The sequence below is a fragment of the Spea bombifrons genome, chromosome 3 (assembly GCF_027358695.1).
Source record: "Spea bombifrons isolate aSpeBom1 chromosome 3, aSpeBom1.2.pri, whole genome shotgun sequence".
NCBI lineage: Eukaryota > Metazoa > Chordata > Amphibia > Anura > Pelobatidae > Spea > Spea bombifrons.
In genome coordinates, this window is record NC_071089.1 from 34,038,159 (window position 1) to 34,063,502 (window position 25,344).

At 40.6% G+C, this 25,344-nt stretch overlaps 2 protein-coding genes across 3 annotated transcripts in view; one reads left to right on the forward strand and one right to left on the reverse strand.

Annotated features, from left to right (window-relative positions):
• The window catches only part of SPAST (spastin), a 31,004-nt gene extending 26,999 nt beyond the window's left edge, over positions 1 to 4,005 (reverse strand). The window contains exon 1 of one of the 2 annotated variants that reach the window (XM_053458794.1): positions 3,450 to 4,005. In XM_053458794.1, the coding sequence (XP_053314769.1) occupies positions 3,450 to 3,864 (415 nt within the window). In that variant the 5' untranslated portion in view covers positions 3,865 to 4,005. The remainder of the gene's footprint in view (positions 1 to 3,449) is intronic. The other variant, XM_053458793.1, reaches the window with a different exon arrangement.
• Positions 4,006 to 5,319: 1,314 nt separating this feature from the next.
• On the forward strand, positions 5,320 to 16,777 carry TTLL2 (tubulin tyrosine ligase like 2). The gene is made up of 3 exons (XM_053458795.1): positions 5,320 to 5,553; positions 14,024 to 14,134; positions 15,240 to 16,777. Exon 3 carries the CDS (start codon positions 15,272 to 15,274, stop codon positions 16,769 to 16,771), a length of 1,500 nt encoding a protein of 499 aa, XP_053314770.1. The 5' UTR covers positions 5,320 to 5,553; positions 14,024 to 14,134; positions 15,240 to 15,271; the 3' UTR covers positions 16,772 to 16,777.
• Positions 16,778 to 25,344: the final 8,567 nt, after the last annotated feature.

The following is a 25,344-nucleotide window of genomic DNA, read 5'->3' on the forward strand; positions in this document are numbered from 1 at the left end:
GCACTCCTTTTGTTGTCTCTTATATTAAGGGCTTTGCTGCTGCTGTAACTTGCTATCGCACTAAAGCACATTCCTACCAGTCGATCACCACCACAGGCCAAAGCATATCAGATAAACTTTTACCATCTCATTAGGTTCTGTTGTTGTCTTTGTCCTGCTGACATAAGCATCCACACTACTAGTGAGTGGCCATTTCAGAAGACAGTTTAAATTTCTAAACATGCATTTCACCTGCTAAAATAAAACAAAACAAAAACCATATATACGCCAAGAAAAGGAGAGAAATAATATTTCTAATTTTATAATAAAAAAAAGTGCTGCATCGTGTAGGTGCTAAAAAAAATACCTAAAACAGAAATCAGCCCTATTCACTGTCAAACATAAATAATAGAATAATGTTTATAATATGCTTTTATTTAAGAGAATAGGCTAGTAAAATAGTAAATTATTTTAAGACAAATATACACAACATATACTATTCATTTCTGAACTACTAAAACATTACGCAAAGCTGCACAATGGATTCGAAAATACCGCTGTGCCAGAGATGCTGGTAGATTTAATCCAAATTTACATCTGAAGAAGCAACTTCTGAGGTTCTGAAAATGTATGAGTTTTTTTTTTTTTATGGCAGCTAACTTTCTTTGTGCCATTTTATATTGATGTCATACATTTTTATAAACCTCTATCAGTCTCATTAAATTATTATTATGTTGGCGCTCAGATATGTCGGTCTATAGCCATGAACTAAAGACTTCATTCTCTGATCGATATTGCTATATTGATTTTCCCTTTTGATCCCAAACGGAGCAACTTGCGGAAAATCTTAACAGCGATAACAATGTTCATATTAGGGATGACCCATTGCTAACAGGACCATTAAATAAATGTCTATTATTTAGATTCCTATAGCCTATAATGTAATTTTTCAGCTACGTATGTGCATATATGTATATATTGTGCTTTACAGTAGTACAATAAGTGCAGTCCTAAATAAAGTAGCCTAGAAACATTTTCATTGGGGTACAATAGATATGAATATATCATCAAAGGCGGGCCCTGCTCCTTAGAGCTTACAGTCTAAGTAGGTGTAGGGTGGACGTACAGATACAAGGAGGAGGTAAGCGATATTGTGAAGGTTTGTTGGTTAACTTAACTCTGTCATGAAAAGGTGCTCCTTTAGTTTGCCTTTGAAGTTACGGAGAGCTAAAGTTCGGCCAATGTCTGGTGGTAGATTGTTACAGAGATATGGAGCAGCGAGGGAGAAGGCCTGCAGTTTAGATGGTGCAGTAGCTGTGTCGTATGTCTCAATATTTAGAAACAGGATAAAAGAATAGGATGCTAGTCTATTTAGATAAGAAATGATGGGGGGAAAAACAAGGAACATGAATGGCACAGGGGCAGTAGAAGTTAATGTAATATTAAATTAAATACTCAAGAACAAAAAATGACCAGTGGTTATGTACATGAAAGAGTGAACCAAGCTCGGCTTGATGTCTGCTCTCACAGCGCAATTAATCAACCGCATGCTGCTAGGCAGTCTGGATGCTAATTCAACGCCAAGCGACCACCACACTGGTGGCTTTACCAACACATCCAACGTTACAGTGGAAATTGTTACCCCCGACAACTAAATCTACAATATTATCATCACTTTCTGACAAAACGAAACGTGTGGGCCAGAGAAGACACCGCCCAGGCTTCCATCAGACCAGGCCGGCGGGGTGTAATACGGCTGCTCCAGAAGCGGTGACAAGCGATAAGTGTTCTCGATATGGATACTCTCTCGCACAGCCTACAGGCCCGTCGATGTGACAAAGAATTGCAGGAGAAACAAAAGTTGAATGGTTTGAGAAAAATAAAATGTTTCAGCACATATTGTCTTTTAAGAAAACCACGGTACAGGACGGGCAGAGTCTCGCTGTGACTATAGACTAGAAAGGCCAAGAACCAGTTTAAAACCTGTTCAAAGCGGTCAGCCTCTCTTTCCTAAGATAGAGAGCTTTCCCTCATGTGATTCATGTGGTTTTATAGGTAGTTAATTTATATAGTGACATCATATTGCTCAGCACTTGACAAACCTGACATAATATGTAGGCCATCACATAACTATTTGTACATACAGAGCCCTGCTCAAGCAAGCTTGGATTTTAGCGAGAGGGTGGTGGATAAATGGAACAGTCTCCCAGCAGAAGTAGTGGAGACTAATACAGTGAGGGAATTTAAACAGGCATGGAACAGACATGAAACTATCCTCACTATAGGACCTGACCGAAGACTGAAAGGGGTTTAAATCCCTTACATCAGGAAAAATGGGCAGACTGGATGGGCCAAATGGTTCTTATCTGCCGTCAAATTCAACAAAAGAGATGGAAAACAAACCAGCAGAACATCGCTTCTAGGTGGCAGCGATCAACTACTATCACAACTGAGTCAGGAGTCCTGACAAACTCACAGACAAGCACGCAGACATTTTTTCATTCGGTATCAGACCAAACAGGCTGGGCTATGTGCTGATAGCGAGCACACACGCCAGCAGTCTAGGCATCCTGCGAGTGTGCGGGAGAGGAGCAAGAAGCCATCTGTAGCGATACACCTGCCAAAATGCATCACTGAAGATGGTTGTGTCACCATGACACGGTCCTACCGATACTTTAGTCCCCGATCGTCCCTTAGAACATGTCATAAAGGTGGCTTTGTCTTTCGGAGAAATGTGAAAATTGAGCGAATAAAGAAGCACTTTTTCTTTTTGAGTGAAAAGGGTTGATATATATATATATATATATATAGCACCATCATATTCCACAGTGCAGTACAATGGGATTATTGTTGTAACTCTAATCAGAAATATATTTATTAAATCTTCAGAACACGGCATATTATTAGACTTCTGTTACAAATATATATATAGTTATTTATTAAACAATAGCTGCATTTCTCACATCGAGTACACATTAGCCTCCCTGCCTCTTTCGCTGCATGACTGCCCAAGCAAGGCTACCGGGCAAAACAATTTTGACAGGGGCTGCGTTAAAGTCCATTAACACTAAAGAGCATGCGAGCATGACCCATGAAGGATGTCACTTGATTTAACCCTTTGAGTAAGACAGCTGATCACCCACTAAAGGGAGAGCTGACGGAAGTTATTAAGCGTTCATGAGGGGGCGATCCCAGCTTGGGCTGCAGAAAGAGCTTTACCAGCTCTGTATAACGAATAGATAAACTAGAAAGATTTGTTCAACGTCTCTTAACTCTTAAGTATGCATTATACAGAACTAGCTCAGTCCTAAGCATGTTAGTGCTGGCCCTTCATGATGAGCAGTGAAGAGAGTTAAAAAAAACTCACCGCTAAGTGAATGGACCCCTTTGTGTAGTGCTGCTATAGGACCCTTAGGGGTTAAGGGCAGGGTCACGTGTGTGGTTTGGTGTCACTGTGTGTAGCTCCTCACCTTTCTCCTGTTCGTCGATACGGAGAGCCATGGAGATATACTGAAAGGCCTGTTGGTGATAGCCCCGCACAACATCGGTTTCCGACCGTCTGTCCTGAGCCGCAGTTGCCGTCCTGCACGAAGAGTCCGTAAGCGTGCGGGCCAAGGGGTTCTTCTTGTCCGCCATGACCCTGCGGGAAAGTGTCTCGCAGCACCAGACGAAAAGCAGACCGAGGTGGAAGGCCAGGAAGCGAAGCAGGGAAAAGACTGCGAGGAGCGGGTACGAAAACACGTACAGGTTCCGCTTATGCGGAGAAGGCGGGGCAGTCAGGACCGGGTGTTCTGGGGGAGGTGGAGGCGCTGGGGGCCCGGGACCTGTCTCTGCCGCTGGGGCCACCGGTTTCTTTTTTGTTCCTCTTCCGCCCGGAGAATTCATTCACAGTGCCCGCAGCGGCCGCCATAACACCGGGCACAACGACAGCGTAACCCCGCCCACTTCGTATGACAGCCCCTTCATCCTCCGCCTACCCCGCAAGGCTGACAGGAGGCCGCGCCCGCTAACGCCTTTTGTAAGATTCACCAATAGGATATGACCTTCTCCGAGATCCGGCCTATTGAATGCCTCCGACTCGATGACCTCTCACACAATGTGTTAGAAAAAGGGGCTTACCTTAAGGGGAGGGTATACCCCGTATACCCCCTATCTCCAGCTGCTTTGGTCCATGCTTTTTTGCGTCACTTGGCGTTGTGACTCCTCCCTAGTATAATATTAGTATTGTCTCCTTTGCCCAGTTGAGTGACAGCTGCGCTGGTGACAGATGTGTTTAGATATGTCTGCACTTGTCATTCCGACACTGCCTTTCCAAATGCTCAGGGTGCGCCTGTTTTTATTTTCCATACAATAAAATGAAACCATTTGGGTCATCCTTGATTCTAACCTCTCCTTCATCCCTCACATTAAGTCCCTCGCCAGATCCTGGCGCTTGCACCTAAAAAACACATCTAGCATCCGCCCATTCCTCACCCAAGAATCCAAAAACCCTGGTTCGTTCACTTATCATTTCCCGCTTGACTTCTGCAACACTCTTCTGGTTGGCACTCCACTGTCTCAGTGGTGTCTCCAGCTTCCATAATCGGGGGGGGGGGGGGGCACATGGGGGGACAGGGACCAGGGGGTAATTATAAAACACTACATATACACTATATATATATATATGTGTGTGTGTATATTTATATATATATATATATGTGTGTGTGTGTGTGTGTGCTAGACATGCATCTTTAACTACATAATCTGTACTTATCTCTTTGAAGTAAAGACCCTGATTGAAATATGATTTCAAATTAACAGCTGAACTGGCAATTGTTTTTCATTCTTTAATATTAGACCCTGCTGTCGATATATATTAATATTGGCCTCTGCTGTCAATATATATAAATATATTTATTAGATATTAATATCAGTTGTAATCGGGGTCGTCTTCTAATGAGGTCTGACTATTAGACCAAGATCCAGGTCCCCCTCAGCGCTGCCCCCATTTATTCCCCATTTTTAGAGACAGCATAATTAGTAAAATTTAAGCTACATTCATGTTGTAATAGAGAATTCAGACATTCTGAAAATACATAGCTAGTTCTAACCATTTATATAATACAGACTGGAAATATTAATAAAATATATTTTATTGAATACAACCTAGAAAAATAATATTAGCAATATTAAATGTGATTAAAAAATTATTTAAGTTTCCCTTCTGATTATACTTCTTTTCTCATGAAGACATTACTTTACGTTACACAGGCAACTGTACCTGGATTTTCAATATAACAAACCGGTCGGCTCCCTGAAAGCAAGTATGTTTCTCGGTCATCCATATGCCATTGTATCGGTAGTTGTTTTTTTTATGACGGTGCAGTTTCCTTGAAATGAAAAGTCCTTTGTCATTTTAAATGAGACACTGTCTCGTAGCAACCTGATCATTGCCATGCCAGAGGGCGGCCCTCAAAGAGAGAGCACTTAAAGGCTCGTCGCTTACATGCAGGAAAGCAGAAAGTGCTACAAGCAAGGAGATGCTCCGTAAACCCGGCTGAACTTTCTGCTTGGTTTGGAAAATTAAATCAGAAGGTAAGTCACTTCAATGTATCTTTGTGAAATATACAAAATCATTAACATATACAGTATATATACAACAAAAAAAGAAGCAATGGCTCAAGTCTTCCCTCTTTAGAATGATCTAATTTTTTTTTGTTAAATAATGATGGATAGCATTAAATATTCTTTCTTGACATTGCTATAGCAGAAGATACCTATACTTTAATCTCTTGTTTTGCTAAGGTGTATTTTTTATATAACTTTATAGCAGTAGAATAACTTAATGGGGCAGTTTACTGTCACTGACAGCCCCACTAAAGAGGAATGTATATTAACAGTATGAGTACTTTAATATAAGTTCTTAAAAAATAGAGAAGAAAAACAAACAAACAAAAAAGCACTACAATGGTGTTACTGGACTATTTGGGGAGATCGGTGATCTGCTCGCTAGGATATCAAAAAAACATTGCTATTAAAGGGTATAATGTATACACATGCATATACATCCGACAACGAGGATATGACAGTGTCTACGGACACTTCCGGTGTCTGTGCTGTGCTTTATAAGTAGATTTTTAACTTTTTAAAGATCAGCATGTAGGTTTTATAAAAAAGACCATTCATTCACATGTTTATGAATTAAAACGTTTTTTGTTAAAAAAATATATGGTGAGCTCTTACTTTTGTAATACACTATATGGACAAAAGTATTGGGACACCTGACCATTACACTAATGGGAATTTTGATGACATCATATTCTAAATACATAGACATTACAATGTAGTTGCCCTCCCCCCCAGCAGTAACTTCAACTCTTCTGGAAAGGATTTCCACAAATCCTGGAAAGGACTTTTAAAGTGTTTCTGTGGGAATTTTGCCAATTTATCCAGTAGAGCAGGACTACATCTCCCATACTCCTCAGCCAGCCCCTTAGCTGAAAGAGCATTATGGGAGATGTAATCCTGCAGCAGCTGGAGGGTCGCAGGTTGGACACCCCTGCAGTAGAGCAATTGTGAGGTCAGGCACTGATGTTTGATGAGGGCTCTGTGCGGGAGCATCACGTTCTTCCTCACCAAACTCATCCATCCAAGGTCTTTATAGACTTTGTTGTGTGTACTGGGGCACAGTCATGCTGGAATAGAAAAGGGCCTTCCCTAAAGTTGGAAGCATAGCATTGTCCAAAATGTCTTGGTATGCTGAAGCATGAAGATTCCCCTTCACTGCAATAAGGGGCTTAGCTCAAACCCTAAGAAAGACCCCATTCCATTATCCCTCCTCCACCAAATTTTATAGTTGGCACAATGCAGTCTGGCAGGTAACGTTCTCCTGGCATCCGCCAATCCCAGACTTGCCCATCAGGCTGCCAAACAGAGAAGCTTGATTTGTCACTCCACAGAACATGTTTCCAGTGCTCCATGCTTTATAGTACTCGGCCCGACACTTGCCACTGTACTTGGTGATGTGAGGCTTGCATGTAGTTGCTCGGCCATGGAAACCCATTCCATGAAGCTCCTGCTGCACAGTTTTTGTGCTGATATTAATGCCACTTTGGAACTCTTCAGCTATGGAATAAGCAGGGTGTGTCCCCATACACAATCAGTTTTAACTAATAACACAGAAATTATTGTATTGTTCTTGTCCATATCATAAATAATTCAAACATTTAAACTGCGGGTTGGAAAAAGTATATGACCCCCTAGGCTAATCACTTCAAAAACTAATTGGAGTCAGGAGTTACCAAACCTGTCCACTCAATGAAATGGGATTGGAGGTGTTTTAGAGCTACTTTGACATAAAAAAAATACATTGACTTTGCTATTTTCAAAAGGCATCTGCTGATTTTAGCCATTCCTCACAGAAAATAAATCTCAGAACTACAATAGAGAATTGTTGATTTGCATATCAACAAAATCAAAATCCTAACAGACTCATAGAAAAAGAGAATACAAAATCCACATATATTGTAATACATCTTATGCAATGTATAGATGTAACTAGTTAACAAGACAGACCCATACAGCAAAAGGGACATTGACATGCCTTTGTGTAGAAACACTCTCAATACTCGATTGTATAATCTCTTCCAACTGGACCCTTCATTGAAATATGTGGACATATTTATTAGTCCACAGTTAGATAAATTGTTTATAAATAGAGATGGTTTAGTAATGTTGCTACTCTCCCTAGAATTGGGCGCCCAGCCAAATGACTCCAAGGGCACAACACAGAATGCTCAAAGAGGTAAAAAAAATAACACTAAAGTAACAGCTAAATGCTTGAAGGGATCAATATAACTGGTTAACATCCCTGTTCATGAGTATTCCACACACAAAACATTGAGGAGGCTTGGAGTCCACGGCAGGACTTTCCAAAAAAAACATTACTGTGCAACTTGACAGTCCAGAACACTATTGTGAAACGTTTTTGGGATGATGAAACTAAGGTTAAATAGTTTGGGGGGAAGACGCAGGACTACTTTTGGCGTAAAAAGAACAATGCATACCAACATGAAAGCACCATCCCAATGGTGAAGTATGATGGAGGGTGCATCATGATTTGGAACTGCTTTGCTGCCTCAGGGCCTGGACAGCGTCCCCAAGTTTATCAAGGTATCATATATCATATGTCAGGATGGCTAGCCGCTAGCTAAAGCTCAGTAAATGTTTTTGTGATGCAGCAGGACAATGACCCTTAACATTGAAGTAAAGCCAATACAGAATTTCTTAAAAAAGAATATCCTCCTTTTGGACTGGTCCAGTCCGAGCCAAGACCTCAATCCATTAGACATGCTGTGGAATGACCTCAAGAGAGCACCAGATATCATAAGAATATGGCTGAGCTTAAGCAGTTCTGTTCAAGGAAGAATGGTCTAAAATTCCTCTTAAACGTTGTGGAGGTCTGATCTGTATATACATACACATATACATGTACCCTCTTAAAAGATTTAGCAATCCAAGAAAAACTAGAAAAATGGAATTGGCTTTTCATATGGGCAACCGGACAATGAGCACTTTCAATAAAATATGGGAAAACTTTCCATCAAAGGAGCATGATTAAAATAAATAAATAACATTCATAAAATCAATTAATTATCCCTAGCTATACTTCATCAAATATCATTAAGTTGAGGGTTAGAATAAAGATGACACATATACATAGATAAACCACCTCAAATCGCAGCAATGACTACACTCCTTGGAAATATAATTTATCCATACTCGTGTTTAGGATCAATCCATAAATATCTGAAAACATACACAACTTTCATCATAATGGTTGTTTTTGTTATACTTTAATTTTTCCTTTGGTTTTCTTTTACACTTTCTCAGGGGCGTACCTAGAGTATTTGGCACCCGGGGCGGATCCTGTAAGTGGCACCCCCCCCAAATGTAAAGACATCTACAAAATTATGTTGGCAAGAATATTTATTGCACCAATTTGTAAACTGTATGTTAACTGTAAACAACAAGAAATCTGAAAAAATAAATTAATAACTTATAAGTAAAATAAATAGGTTTAAATAACATTTACTGAACATATAATAGTGCTTTCTTTAATAACCCCCCCCCCAAAAAACAACAAACACAACAAGTTTCTAAGAAGACCTAACAAATGAGTGACAAACATTACAAATTAAGTACTGGCTAAGCAGCTAAAGACACTATAAACTAAAAAAAATTCTGATATTATAATCAGGAGTCACCATAACATTGTTCTCTTTTCATTTAAGCATTTGCATATATAGTGGTGTTGCCATGTCGATTCATGATTATATATACCATATGAACCAGACACTGACTGTGGTATAGCATGACACCTATCACTATATACTGAGCCAGGCAGTGACGGTGGTACAGCATAATGCCTATCACTCTATACTGAGACAGACATTGACGGTGGTGCAGCTTAAGTAATTTCATTATATATTGAGGCAAACATTACAGTGAAACAGCATAACTCCTATCACTATACACTGAGCCAGATACTACAGTGGAACAGCATAACACCTATCACTATAACTGAGCCAGATATTGATGGTGGTACAGCATAACCGCTATCTTTATATACTGAGCTAGACACTTATAGTAGTACAACATAACTATCATTATACACTGAGGCAGACATTGACAGTTGTGCAGCACAACTGCTATCATTATATACTGAAACACGCGCTGACAGTAGTACAACATAACTGTTTCCATTATATACTGAGGCACGCGCTGACGGTGGTATAACATAACTGTTAATATATACTGAGGCCCACATTGCCGGTGATACAGGATAACACCTATCACTTTATACTGAGCACACATTGACGGTGGGGCAGCGTAATCCATATCACTATACATTGAGCCTGACATTTACAATAATGCAGCATAACCCATATCACTATATACAAAGCCTTTGATGTGGTGTAGGCCTACCACTTCAGTGTCTGGCTTAGTATATAGTGGTAGGGGTTATGCTGCATTATTGTAAATGTCTAGATCGATGTATAGTGATAGGGATTATGTTGTACTGCCCTCAACTGCAGATCAGGGGAAGACTGTGAGAGTCAGTACAGCCTTCCCTTCTTCTGACTGCACCGTGACATTGGGAAGTCCTCTCCCCGTAATCATCCCCAAAGTCCATTTGTCCCCTACGTCACTAAACCACAACTCTCTTTTAATTACTCCCTGTAGTTCAGGTGTAGATCAAATAAACAACACATGGAAACATCACGTGTAACTGAATAAGACATAAATATCCTGTATTTACAGGTATACATAAATAATGTATGGAAACATAGCATTGCAGGTATAAATCAACAGAACACACAAACCCAGCATTGCAGGTATAGATCATCTGGAAATCACTCAGCACTGAAGGTATAGATCAAATAAACAACACATGGAAACAGCACCCCAGGTATTGATCAACTGAATAAGACATACAAATCCTGTATTTGCTGGTAAACATAAATAATGTATAGAAACATAGCATAGCAGATACAGACCAACACATTAACACACAAACCCAGCTTTGCAGGTATTGATCAATTGGAATTCACATAAAAACTCAGCATTAAAGTTATAGATAAAACACCCTAAATTACAGGCATAGATCACAGATTGCACACCCCAAAGCCAGTGTCCACATTGCCCACATAGAACCTGACCAGCACCCTGCGGTGGGGGTGCAAGGCCTCTGTCTCCCAGCTCTGCCACTGTACGGAACAGTATAGAGTGATGGGAGTTATGATGTACTTTAGAGCATAATTATAATGAAAAAGACATTGAAAATGGTACAGCATAACACCCATCACTCTCACACATTTACCAATCAACACTTACCAATCCACAGATTCCACACATACCAATCCACAGGTTCCACACATACCAATCCACAGATTCCACACATACCAATCCACAGGTTCCACACATACCAATCCACAGGTCCCACACATACCAATCCACACATTCCACACATACCAATCCACACATTCCACACATACTAATCCACACATATACCAATCCACACATATCAATCCACAGATTCCACACATACCAATCCACTCTCACTGTCACTCAGTCTTAATGAATGATTTCCTACCTTCTTTTCTACCTCTTTTCTTCTTATAGCAGTCTTCCTCTTCGCTCCTCTTCTTCTGTCTTCTTCCGGGTCAGAGGGCACTGTGGGCGCGGCTTCAGTGCCGCCGGGGTTTGTTGTCAGATCCCGGCGGCACTGAAGCCGCGCCCACAGTGCCCTCTGCACAGCAGCAGTTGCCGCGCGGATCGCGAGGGAGCAGTATCGGAGGTCTTTAACAGACCTCCGGCTCCCTTGAGTGATTTTAAGCCGGTTCAGGGGAACCGGCTTAAAATCACTCAAGGGAGCCGGAGGTCTGTTAAAGACCTCCGATACCGCTCTCTTGCGAGCCTGCTCCTCCAGCGGCAGACATTACTGTCCGTCTCTGGAGGGGTGCCGGGTGCCGGCAAGTTGGCACCCCCCTGATGAGCGGCACCCGGTGCGGAACGCCCCCCCCGCCCCCCGCTAGGTACGCTACTGCACTTTCTTATAATTTTGTTCCTTTTATCTTCGCCGAGGTCACATAGAATGAAATGATCTCGGTGTCCCCTTGACCTTGTAATATCTTTGTTATTAACCAACACATTTCTTTATTCTGCAACAGAGTTTGATATACATGCAACAAAAAAAATCTTTAATCAAAACTCTTCAATAAAAACTTATTATATAAAAAATAAAAATAAAGGATTTAGCAATCAGTTTATAGATTTCTAGAGGCAGCAGGTTAGGGCTAGTTTCTCACAGAAGGTAATGAAAGTGCATTTTGTCCGCTTCATTGAGCAGCATCTTGGCCATTCTATTAACCTGGTTTTTCAGGAATCTGCCTCATTGTCTATCTGGTAAACATAAATGTCATTATAGTGCTGTTCACTGACGTCACTAGACATGACCAGACGAGACTCTGCTTTTCATAGCTATACGTGTTGCTTTCAAAGCAAGTGTCATGGTGCTTGAGTATACCAGAGACTCACATTTACTGGAATGCTTCTAGTTATGATTATTGCTTGTTTACAAAGCCTCATTTCTACCTTAAGTACGCACATTACTCTTCTTCAAGAGAAAGGTATGTTGATCACTGAGAGGATTCTGTTTGTTTACTAAAGTCCAAAGAAGCCTGTCCTCCCACGTTTTATCCTGTAAATGGGTGGGCTTTGTTCTGATTGTAAACAACAAATATAGCAACTATAACAAACGCTCAAAATAAACTACCAAATTCATTTTTAACCCCTTCAGTCCCCGGGGTTTTTTGTACCTTAAGTCCCGGAGCAATTTTGCCATTTTTACGCCAAGTTGTTTCAGGGATTATTCCCCTTTCCTGTGAATAGTGTACTCATGTAAACTATATATTGTTTTTTCAAGGAGAGAGAGAGGATTTTCTTTTGATACCATAGTTAGATAATTTGCTGAAAATTTAGAATGAGAAATGTAGTAAAAACTAGCGATTTTAGAAATAAAACAATTTTTTATATATATATTTTCCCCCCTGAATCCTTACAAAAAGGTAAAGTGATGGAAAATCCCCTCCAAGTTTATCAATTCAGGTGTCCTGATTTCAGAAATACCTAATTTATATAGAATTTCCATACTTTCCCAGCACTTATAGGGAACATACTATAAGGTGTACATCATTCTTTAAAAAGCCGTATACTTTTTACATTAGGTATGATTGGATTGCAACTCTAATTTTAAACAAAAATACAGACAAAAGTATATATTTTTGTAATATGTACCGGTACGTCCATAGGGCTTTCTTGAGATGCGTTTTATAGACGTACTGGTACATCTATAGGGGACTGAAGGTGTTAAATTACAAAGGCATTTTCCCTATTTTGTTGCATTACCACCTGGAATTAAAATAGATTTGTTGGTGGTTTGTATAATTTGATTTATACAACATTACATTACCTACCACCTTGACGATGCAAAATATTTTTTATTGTGCAACAAACAAATAAGACACAAAAACCCAGGAAAATTGAGCGTTCATAACCAACCCCCCCCACCCTTCCAAGTCAAAGTAGAGCCACCTCTTGTAGCAATTGCAGCTGCAAGTCTCTTAGGGTATGTCTCTATAAGGTTGGTACATCTAGTCACTAGGATTTTTGCCCATCCTTTAAGGCAAAACTGCTCCAGCTTCTTTGGTCTAAGTTGGATGTGTTCCGCTGGTGTACACCAATCTATAAGTCATACCACAGACTCTCGGTTGGATTGAGGTCTGGGCTTTGACTAGGCCATTCAAAGACATTTTAAACATTTCTTCTGAAACCACTTGAATGTTGCTTTAGCAGTATGGTGCAGGGATAATGGTCTGGGGCTTTTGTTCAGGCTTTGGGATAGACCACAGTGAAGCGTAATGTAAATGCTTGTAGACAACTGGATGCTTTTAACCTTGTGGTGTCCAGTTTGGAGAAGGCCCTTTTCTTGTACCAGCATGAGTGTGCACCTGTGCACAAAGCAAGGTGCATCAGCACATTGTTTGACAAGTTTGGTACACAGAACCCTGCCCTTAGGCCCATTGAACACTTTTGGGATGAATTGGAGGGTGTGCTCTTTGCTCGAAGTGATGGCATCTGCTGCCATCCTTGGCTCCCAGGACCCCAAACATACAGCCAAAGTCATTAAGAACTATCTTCAGCATAAAGAAGGACAAGGAGTCTTGAAAGTGATGATATGACTTCCACAGAGCCCTGATCTCAACATCATTGATTCTGTCTAGGAAAGCCAGAGAGAAGCAACTGAGGCTCTTAAGTTCTTCAAGATGTTTGGAACAATCTGCCTACCAAGCTCCTTAAAAAACGTTGTGCAAGTGTACCTAGAAGAATTGATGCTCTTGAAGGCAGAATATTGATTCTGCATTTTGTTAAATTATAAAAATAAAATCTTAACATGTTTATTTTTAAAAGGATTATTACTTTACATCATTTTAACACATTGTAGTACAAAGCAGATCGTGATGCAAACAAGTGTCTGAAGTGTTATGCTGCTGGTGTCTGGTCTTGAGAAATAGATGTTCTCGATTTTTCATTGTGAAGATGAATGTTTGAATTGGTATGTTATATAACTATAAACAGTATAAATGCAATCTACAAATGTTTATTTTTTAAGTGTATTGCGTGTGTTTAGGCTGACCAATGTCAAAGAACTGTTCATCTCGTCTAGATTCACTCATTTTAAAATTTGTCCTCTGTAGATAACAAACTGTCAAGAGGCAAGGCCCCCATTATTGCAATTACTGCTATGATAAAAAAAAAAAAAAAAAAAAGAGAAGAAAGAACAAGACTCTTAATTAGAGGGAAATTGACCTAAAGTACAGGATGATTTTGATATATGGAGAGGGCTCTGAGACAAATGTGAATGGGATGGTTAAATGAGGTGCCTGAAAATAGAAGGCAGGGAAAGCAAATTGCAATATTGGAAGCCAGCACCATAAAATATCACTTATTGTGTCCTTGTTCTACGGTCTTCCGAACTTGTAGAGCAAGTAAATCAGTCAATATCTTTGCTATTCTGACAAACTGTATTTTTAGACAACTCAAAAAACTCACACAACAAGCCTATTGGGTCTGCAGAGGATGCAGCTCCTCTGCAGACCCAATAGGCTTGTTGTCTGATTAGGCTCCCTGTAGCCCCAATGTTCAATGCACCAGGGAGATGACTTTTCACTATCTTCTCGTACTTTCTTTTTTCACTGCTCTCTCTGTCAAACCGGGTCAGCACAGCCTCCATATTTTACTTTTGCCGTACATCCTTAAATGGGGGAATGCTGGGATAGCGGTATGCAGGGCGTGGCTGATGGTGCTGCCCTGGCTTAGGCCTAAGACGGCACCAAAGATTAATATGGCACTGGTTAACTTTACTTATGTTTGTTTACTGAGCATAGGGATGCTTCTCCAATATTTTTTAATTTCATCATAATATCAAACTGTTTTTTTTTCACATATGACAACTTATACAAGTTGTCCCAGATACAAACTATGTCAAGCATAACAAATGCTAATTAAGTAAACCTATTTTAATAATGTTCCACTGTAATTAAAAAAAATACACAAGTACTCCATAATAGTTTCAGTTTCTATGCATTAACCTTCCATAAAGTTGAACATTCATGTTTGAAGTCAAATAAGTCTTTGTACTGACATTTATGTTTTAACAGTTAAATAGTTCTTGTGAAGACATAACCTGACCATGGCAGATGGAGATGAAGAAGACCATATGTCAAGTCCTCTTGTATTCCGTCTTCATGACAGCTCTCCCAGGGTTGTCCGGGAGGTGTTACTGGAACGGGGTTGGGAAGAATTCAATGAGCAAGAACAAGAAGAAACTGAATGGAACTTATACTGGCGGTCATCAGCATTTCGATCATCTGAGCATGGCAATGTGATGCCATGGCAACGACTCAACCATCATCCCAGAACCGCACAGATAATGAAGAAGGACTGCTTGGCAAGACACTTGAAACGTATGAAAGGGATATACGGAGTATCATATTTTGAGTTTAGCCCAGAAGCATTTATTCTCCCAAATGACTACACAAAGCTCTTGGCAGAGTATACAAAGGAAAAGCACAATCATAAGTCGAGCTATTGGATCTGTAAGCCAACTGATCTGTCCAGAGGTCGGGGGATATATGTTTTCCAGGATATTAAGGATCTGGCATATGATTGTGCTGTGGTTGTGCAGAAGTATATCACAAACCCTTTACTTATCTCTGGATACAAATTTGATCTCCGTGTTTATGTTTGTGTTACTTGTTTCTGCCCATTAACTATATATGTGTACCAGGAAGGTTTGGTGAGATTTGCAACAGAAAAATTCAGTCTCAGTTCCCTTGATAACATATTTGCCCATTTAACAAACACAAGCATTAACAAATATAGCACTTCATATACTGCAGAAAAAGAGAGGATTGGAAGTGGCTGTAAGTGGACTTTTGGTCAATTTCGATCTTACCTCCGTAGTCTAGACGTGGATGACACATTGCTTTGGCAAAGAATTTATAATATAGCAATCATGACACTCTTGGCCATTTCTTCATCTGTACCGCCATCTCCAAACTGCTTTGAACTCTTTGGTTTTGACATCCTCATTGACAACACATTAAAGCCATGGCTTCTAGAAGTGAATTGCAGCCCTGCCTTGTCTTTAGACTGTCCAAATGATGTAACAGTGAAAAAAAGTCTTATCAATGACATAATTGACCTTCTCAACTACAAGGCATCTGATGGTCTAAGAGATGGCAGACATGGAAACCATGAGACAAAAGCCAAAGAGATATGTTGTAAATGTAGCAATGAAGACAAATCCTTACAAGAGATTGCTGACAATCTCATGAGCAAGAGGGTTATGTTTAATGAGAAAATAAAAGGGACTTCTCCTAGGAAGACACTGACATCCAAGCTAAGGGAAAACATTAATATGAACCAAAGATTTGAAAACTCCACTAAAACTGTAAATACTGCTATTTCTACTGTCCATAGAAAACAAAATAATCTATTTCCTTTATATTTTATTTCAGACGTGGACAAAAGTCCTCCTTCTCATATTGGCAAGTTTGTCCTTGTGTTTCCTTTTAACCAATCATCATTTGTAGCTTCCAAAAATAGTACAGACATCAAAAGTATCATTCAAGAAATCAACAAGTTAACGCAAAGGCTTTCTTCCAGCAGAAAGGAGACCCATACCTGAAACAAATAAAATAATATTTTTTTCCAGACAAATAATAAAGCCTCTGCTCCTAAGCCACTCAAACAGCAATAAACTCTTCTTAAAAGTGTTTCACGAACTTTAATTAAACTTGAGAATGTTTATGAAACTGCAAGTAATGGTCTTTAGTGAGGCAAAAGGTAATTTCTCTATGTCGGTGACACATGTCGGTGTAACAGGGCCTGCATGCAACCTCCCTTTTAGTTATAGCAATATAATATAGGAATATTAAATGAGATGAACCAAGTGTGTCCTAACTACAAAGCCTTTATGTGGGAAGTGAGAGGTGCAAACCGTTTAGTACAGATTAATTCCTGCTTGGAGACTTTTCCCTATAGACAGGAGAAAATAATTGACATTTATTTTACCAGTCAACATCTAATACACACTAACATAATTTACATACAGAGAAGTGTAACAAATTAAGAGCACCACAGTACAATAGACTTGTGTATTCAGATTCATACAAACTTTATTTTTTATGTTCGTACAAATCTCTGATAACGATAAAACAAGCAAAAAAGAACTGCAAAACCGCAGAAATTTTCATCTCTCCCCCTTCCCTCTCACACTGACAAAATCCCTCCTCTGATTACTCTAAAACTAAACTTTTAATAATAGCTTTATAAATCTCAACTAAAATACCAATTTATAATAGGGAGGTGCAAAGATGAAGTAAATCTTCCTTATGTTAACTAAATGTAAATACATTAAATAAAAGTAAAAATTTCAGGGGTTCTGTGGACCTCAAGCTACTAAAATGAAATATTAGTTTGCGCTGCTGCTGTGGGGACAGCACAAGATTCCTCAAAATTAGCAAAAAGGGGCTTGAGTAGAAAACCCAGCTGCCCTAAAATAGGTTATAATCCTAACTGCAAAACAATACATGCAGGTTTATAAAAAAAAAAAAGTGAAATATATGTGTGGCACAATTTTTGGCACCCTTTTAGTCAATACTTTGTGCTACATCCCTTTGCCAAGACAGCAGCTCTGAGTCTTGTCCTATAATGCCTTATGAGGCTGGAGAATGCATGGCAAGGGATCTGAGACAATTCACCCATACAGAATCCCTCCACATCCTTCAAATATTGAGGTCTCCTCTTCAGTTTACTCCTCAGGTTTTCTATGGGGTTTAAGTCAGGGTACTGGGGTAGCCATGGTAGGACCTTGATTTCAAGGTCAGTAAACCATATCTGTGTTGATTTTGATGTATGTTTTGGATCATTGTCCTGCTGGAAGATCCAACCACGGCGCATTTTAAGCTTTCTGGCAAATGCAGTCAGGTGTTCATTTAAGATCTGTTAGGTCCATGATGCCATGTAGCCTAATAAAATGTCTAGGTCCTCTGGCAGAAAAACAGCCAAAACACATTAACCCCTTAAGGACCAGGCTCTTTACTTTTTGTACCCTTTGGGACCGTGGCCGTTTTAACACTTTTGCGGTGCTCTTGTTTAGATGTAATTTTCTCCTCACTCATTTAGTGTACCCACACAAGTTATAATTGGTTTTTTTTTCAGAACAAGAATGGCTTTCTTCAGATACCATTTTTTGATCATATTATCTAATTTCCTATAAAAAAAAATAATAAAATATGATGAAAATGTAGAAATACCCAACGTTTTTATGTTTTTTTGCTTTTTTTCTGCAAGTTATTGGGCAATAATTACAAGTAGCGTTTTGCTATTTCAAAACCATTTTTTTACCCAAATCTGGTAATTCTTTCCCATGGGCTATTTCGGATATCTTTAAAGCCAGTTTACCCCATCAAACCATATATTTTTGAAAACTAGACACCTCAAGGTATTTCAGATGCTGGTATTTTAACAATTTCCATGCACTAATTCTACTACCACCCTTTGTCAAACTTTGTGGTATTTATTTTGTGTGTTTTTTTATCACAAAAATGGTGCTTCAGGTATGGATTTACAGCTCCTGGTATACGTCACTTTCAAACAACATGTGTTCATCAACATGTGTTCATCAACATCTCCCGAGTACAGTGATACCCCACATGCATGGGTTTGTTGGGTTGTTTGGGAGGTAAAACGCCACATTTAGGAAGTGCGCATTTTTTAGCTTGGAACTTTTACATCTGCCCCCATGTCCTAATAGGGCCATCTTTGAAGCCAGCTTATTCAATTTACGCCATCAAACCATATATTTTTGAAAACTAGACAGTCCAAGGTACTTCAAATGCTAGTATTTTAACCCTTTCCATGCATGAGATTCTACCATCAACCTTTGCCAAAGTTTGTGGTAGTAATTTTTTTTTTGTATTTTTTCAGGTATAAATTTATAGCTCCAGATATACGTCACTATCAAGCGAGGATTCTAATATATTTAATGGCAGCTGAGTGAGGGAACATTAGTTTCCTGTTCAAGCCACTGTTTGTTTATTTTGGGGAATCTTGTGCTACTAGTTTTGAAATTGTAGTCTGCACTGCTGCTGGGGGGGCACCAACAGGGGTTAAGACTGAAAAAGGCATTGCCTTTGCCAATAACAGCAAGCGTTAATTGCTTATGGAGCCATCACATGCATGGAAGCAACAAGCACTGGTCATTTCTGGTCTCTATACTTGTCATTCTGGGCTATTCCATAGATCTTTGAGGACCCAAACCCTCACAAAACCTCATGTGACTGTACATCTCTTCTGGGCAATAAGGTGGTGTGATGTCCTGAAGCATCAGGGGCCAACTGGCAAGATCTCAAGACCTCTCATAAGGAAGTTAACTAACATCAAAGCCCTTGGGATAAGGAGGGTAAATAGAGAGTCTCCATCCTCTTTCCTACATTTACAGCACTTGAGATGGGAACCATGCATGTTTCAGTAAACCTAAGATTTATCTTGGAAACAAGAAAGTTTAGATTTTTTGGCTCCCTACCTGAACGTTAACTTGCTATCTCACACACAGCAATCAGGGTACCTAGCATAGGATCCATGATGACTGTAGGTTGCTGTGAACCCTTTATGGGTTTTCTATGCATTCGATAAAATGTTTTGGAAAGGGCTAAGATAATGCAGTGCACATTGAAAGTCATGTTATGGGTTTGGGGCTGCTTTTTTACTGGGGCGCCTGACAAGACTTGTACCCCCCCCCCATCAGGCTAAATGTTGTCAGTCCTCCCCATTGTATTTGTTCGTAGCTATGCAATAATGCCTTTTAACCTTCAGGACTAAATACACTCTGTTTAGAATCTATGAACATTGCAATACAATGAACAATTACATGACATTATTTTATTTTAATAGTTAATTGAATAATCATGATTATTAAACCTGGAAAGGAAATAAACAGATTTGTATGGACTGATCTCACTAATGAATCAAGACTTAAAAATTCTGACCAAGATATTGGAAGATATTAGATGTCATTCATGCCCGCCCTATGTCCTAAAACCAGCCAGTGGCAGAAACCCAATCATGGCCATCGGGTACTAATATTTTTATTGTGCAAACAAAAGTAACTATAATATTAACTTGGATTTACAATCTTACAATCTACTAGCTGGACCACAGATGCAATCATAACCACAAAGATCAAAGGCAAACCCCACTATGATATCCTTATAATTTTAAGACACCTGTAAGCCCCTTGGGAATCTTGTTAAGTCCACATATAATGGAGACCCTTAAATTTAGAGACTTAAAGATATTTTGTAACCTGTGTGACAAACATTATCTGTGGGACTACTAGCAGACTTGAAGCAGAGTCCATCTCTGTTCTTAGAGGAGTCATACAGGGTTGCCTCCTCTCCTAGCTGCTGTTCAACATAGCTATAGACACCTTGCTTAAAATCCAAGAGACTCTACTACAAAGCATCTTTATTAAACATGTTTATATCAAAGCCACCACATATGAGCAGGTCTGTTCACTAAAATGCTAGTGTGTGTGTTTGTTGTGAGGAGATACAAAGTGACATGTGCTAGATGTGTACCCAATAATAGCTGGTTCATGTTACTTGACTGTGTAACCTAAAAGTTGAATTGCTGATTACTTTGTGACAAGTTAGCACTAATTTGTTGCTCAGAAACTAGAAGGGTCAATGAATCGAGCCCATTGGGGAAATACGAGTTCAAAAAAGGCTGATCGTAAGCAGATGTAACCACTAGAGGGCAACACTGTTCTTCCTTATTTAGGCAATTGCAAACATTTAACATAACTTTTCTTGCACTTTGGTGTTGGTTCTGCTCTATCACTGATATCACCATGTTGTCGCTAGCACCCTTATTTCTTTTAGCCATGTTGCACCATTTTTTTGCTTTTGTTCAGTGTATAAGACAAACAAACTCTAATCGCAGCCTTCAATCCAAAGCCAATTTGTCTCTCAGCTACAGATCAAGAACATGAAAGGACGTACATAAAGGATGATGTACAGTAGTCTCCTCAGATTTGTCCAGACATATGAATGATTCTATAGATTTTAAAAACAGCATGCAATTAAACAGTACAATATAGCTAACTTTACCAAAGGACAATATCTGAAGAGGGCAAAATAAAATATTACTATGCGAGACTTTACTTTATTTAACTCAAATGATTCTAGTGAATAAAAAGTTGGGTGGTCAGTTGATTTAATGGTCTCAACTTAGGTTGCATGCTACCACTTGCAAAACAATTTAAAATTTAACAGAAGTGGGAGTAGAATATGCATGGGATAAGTAAAACAAGGACCCTGTGAATCTCAAAGTTTTGGTGAAATAGAATCTTGAATTGAATCTGGACCAAACATTTTAATTAAATCTCAAATCAAACCCAACAATAAAAATTCCTATAAAATCATGAAACAAAACAGAAAAAAAAACACTTAACCCCATCACCCACTGAGGACGTACAGGTTCATCCACAATGCTCTTTAGTAACTACCTATATGTCCTGACTTATTTGCAGTGGCACATTACAAAGGAGACCAGGCTGTCTATTGACCTGTATACAGAAACCAGACACTGTCTGCGCTTGAGCCTGGGACTAGGTTAGCACACCAACATTTTTCTTTTCTCTGTCTATTGACCTGGCCTGGACTTTCTCCTATCAGCAGAAGCCAGTATTGCTGTTATGTTAAGAATTCCTGATGAGGCATTCCCTTCCAGTAGATGTCAACTTCCTTTCCCCTGCTAAGATGGTTATATAAACCATGTCCAGCCCCAATAAACTGTTCTGATGCATCCTGACTAGTGTGTTGTGTCGTGACTGGTGGAATGGTTCTTTGGGAGACCCTTTTTCTCCAGAGGAACACCTTTACTCTAAGGAACGGAGCGGCTACCCATCTTGTAGCCAGCTTTTGCTACAAGGACGGCAGCAGCCACGCCCAGGCACATCACGGTAGACCTCCTGGTTCCCATTACAGGAAGGTAGCGTAAAAACACATGTCGTACTCTGAGTTTTCCATGTGAAGAAGAGTAGCCAGCCCTTGTAACCTGACCAATGAACAGAGGTTAGGGGGCTACCGCCAAGGGCGAAATACGTTGTTGACTGTAAATCCATTTCTGATCACCACATACTCTTATTTAGCAAATCATTTTAGGTATATTGGCAGATATGTAGTACAGCGTTATCAGGTAATTCTAAACTACTGTTTTTTAAGAATGGCAGTTGAAAGGGCAATCTATTTATGGTACTTTTTCAACGAGGGAAGAGTCACCTACCTGCAAAATGCACATAGGCACACAAACATTTGCAACTTCTGTGAAATATGCAACCAGGTCTATCTGCTGAGACATCCCATTTTAACTATACACTGACTGGCCACTTTATTAGGTACACCTTGCTAGTACCAGGTTGGACCTCCTTTTGCCTTCAGAACTGCCTTCATTCTTCGTGGAATACTTTCTACAAGTTGCTGGAAACATTCCTCAGAGATTTTGGTCCATATGGACATGATGGCATCATGCTCTATTGGATTGAGATCTTGTGACTGTGGAGGTCATTGGAGTACAGTGAACTCATTGTCATGTTCAAGAAACCAGTTTGAGATGATGTGAGCTTTGTGACATGGTGCATTATCCTGCTGGAAATAGCCATCAGAAGATTGGTACACTGTGGTCATGGTCAGCAACAATACTCAGGTAGGCTGTCACTTTTAAACGATGCTCAGTTGGTACTAAGGGTCCCAAAGTGTGCCAAGAAAATGTCCCCCACACCATTACACCACCAGCCTAAACTGTTGATACAAGGCAGGATGGATCCATGCGTTCATGTTGTTTAGCTCTGAGACTGCCATCTGAATGTTGCAGCTGGAATAGAGACTCATCAGACCAGGCAACGTTCTTCCAGTTTTCCATTGTCCAATTTTGGTGAGCCTGTGCGAATCGTAGCCTCAGTTTCCTGTCCTTAGCTGACAGGAATGGCACCCGGTGTGGTCTTCTGCTGCTCTAGCCCATCTGCTTCAAGGTTCGACGTGTTGTGTGTTTATGAGATGGTATTCTGCATACCTTGGTTTTAACAAATGGTTATTGGAGTTACTGTTGCCTTTCTGTCATCTCGAATCAGTCTGCCTGTTCTCCTCCGACCTCTGACATCAACAAGACATTTTCGTCCACACAACTGCCGCTTACTGGATATTTTCTCTTTTTCGGACCATTCCCTGTAAACCCTAGAGATAGTTGCGCGTGAATATCCCAGTAGATCAGCAGTTTCTGAAATACTCAGACCAGTCCGTGTGGCACTAACAACCATGCCACATTCAAAGTCACTTAAATCCCTATTCTTCACCATTCTGATGCTCGGTTTGAACTTCAACGAGTTGTCCTGACCACGTCTACATGCCTAAATGCATTCAGTTGCTGCCATGTGATTGGCTGATTAGCTATTTGTCTAGAAGCTAGAAGCCTCAGGGACCCGGTGCGAGAATCCTGTTAAGGCCCCCCCAACCCAATCTACCCCCTTCTCACACCATCTACCCCCTTCTCACACTATCTACCCCTCTCCCTCCCTTCTCAGGCTATCTACCCCTCTCCCTTCTCACTATCTTCCCTCTCCATATCCCCCCATTCTCACTTTCTACCCTCTTCCTACCCCCTTCTCATTATCTACCCTCTCCCTACCCCCTTCTCATTATCTACCCTCTCCCTACCCCCTTCTCACTATCTACCCTCTCCCTACCCCCTTCTCACTATCTACCCTCTCCCCCTTCTCATTATCTACCCTCTTCCCCTTCTCACTATCTACCCTCTCCCTACCCCCCCTTCTCACTATCTACCCTCTCCCTTACCGTGCAGTACTATGGTGGGGGTGCGAGGCCTCTGTCTCGCTGCTCTGCCGCGGTGCACATGGCTTCACTGCTAAGGGCCGGCACCCGAGACAGACACCTCACGCTCCCAACACTGCAGTCGGGGCAGCGCTGAGGCAGGCGGTGGCAGAGGAGACAGAAGGGCGCCAATTGGTTGCTGAAAATGACCGCTCGGCACCCCTTGGGCCCCCCTGACTGGCAGAACTCCAGGGCCCGGTCGCAGCCGTGACCCCTGCGACCCTGGTAGTTCCGCCACTGCCCGAGGTAGCAGTACTTGGTACTCCATCCTGATAGTGGGCGCAGGCTGCGTGCTGAAGACTCTGGCATGGACACAATCCTCTGTCAATCGAATAACACACGATGCAGCAGTCTGAAGCCGCCATCCTGGTTGTGGCAACACCCCCCTTCAGTTCACATGGTCTCCCGTGCTACGTCCGCAGCTTAATTTAACCAACAAGAAGAGCAGCTTTGCGGACCGCTAATGCCTTGTTACCGTGGTGGGTGTGTGTGTGTGTGGGGGGGGTTAACACACTTTTGCTGTGTGTGACCCCATGAACTTCAACTATACCATACCACCCAAGTGTCTCTGTTTATTAAGGGAAGTCCCTCTTTAAGACCCAGACTCCTCAGTGCCTATTTCCTCCCCATGTACCCATTTCGGAGTCTTTTGGTTGGTATGAGTCTATCACAGTGTTCTGCAGCCCTAAAGGTTATTACATTAAATCATATGGATATGATTCCACAGCACACAATAATGTGTATATAAAACAAAGAAAATGCATGCCACCCAACTGTCCTGCTTTGCGTGGGGCAGCCTTGATTTTCCCCCTCTATCCCGCTTTTCAGGACAGGGGTAGAACTCAGCAGGAACTCGGGATTGAAGACTGTGGTCCCAATAGCATTCTCCAGTGTCCAGTGCGCAGTAAACTTCTCTCCCCGGTCAATCGAAATGCCGTTGGACGGAGCTTAAGTAAGTGCTACTGCATACTCCTTCTATATCGTATACTTGGCTACAGAAATACTATCAATTGGTCAAAAGAATTTCCTAAATAGCTGCTGTAAAGCCCCAACCACACCCCTAGCCACACATATTTTTTTGTAAAAAGTACCCTGCTGAAAGATATCTAATTATGAGATGCCAAATTTTCTCAAACCAAAATTCAGAAAAAAGGCCGCCCCATGTGCCAAATGGAGGATGACTCGGATAGGTTGATAGACCACATATTCTGCAAGCCGATCTAATCCAGCATCCCTCATGAGAAGCATTCGTGAATCTCAAGAAACCCTCAAGAACCTACCTGGCACTCGATGAAGACTTTTAAAAGAA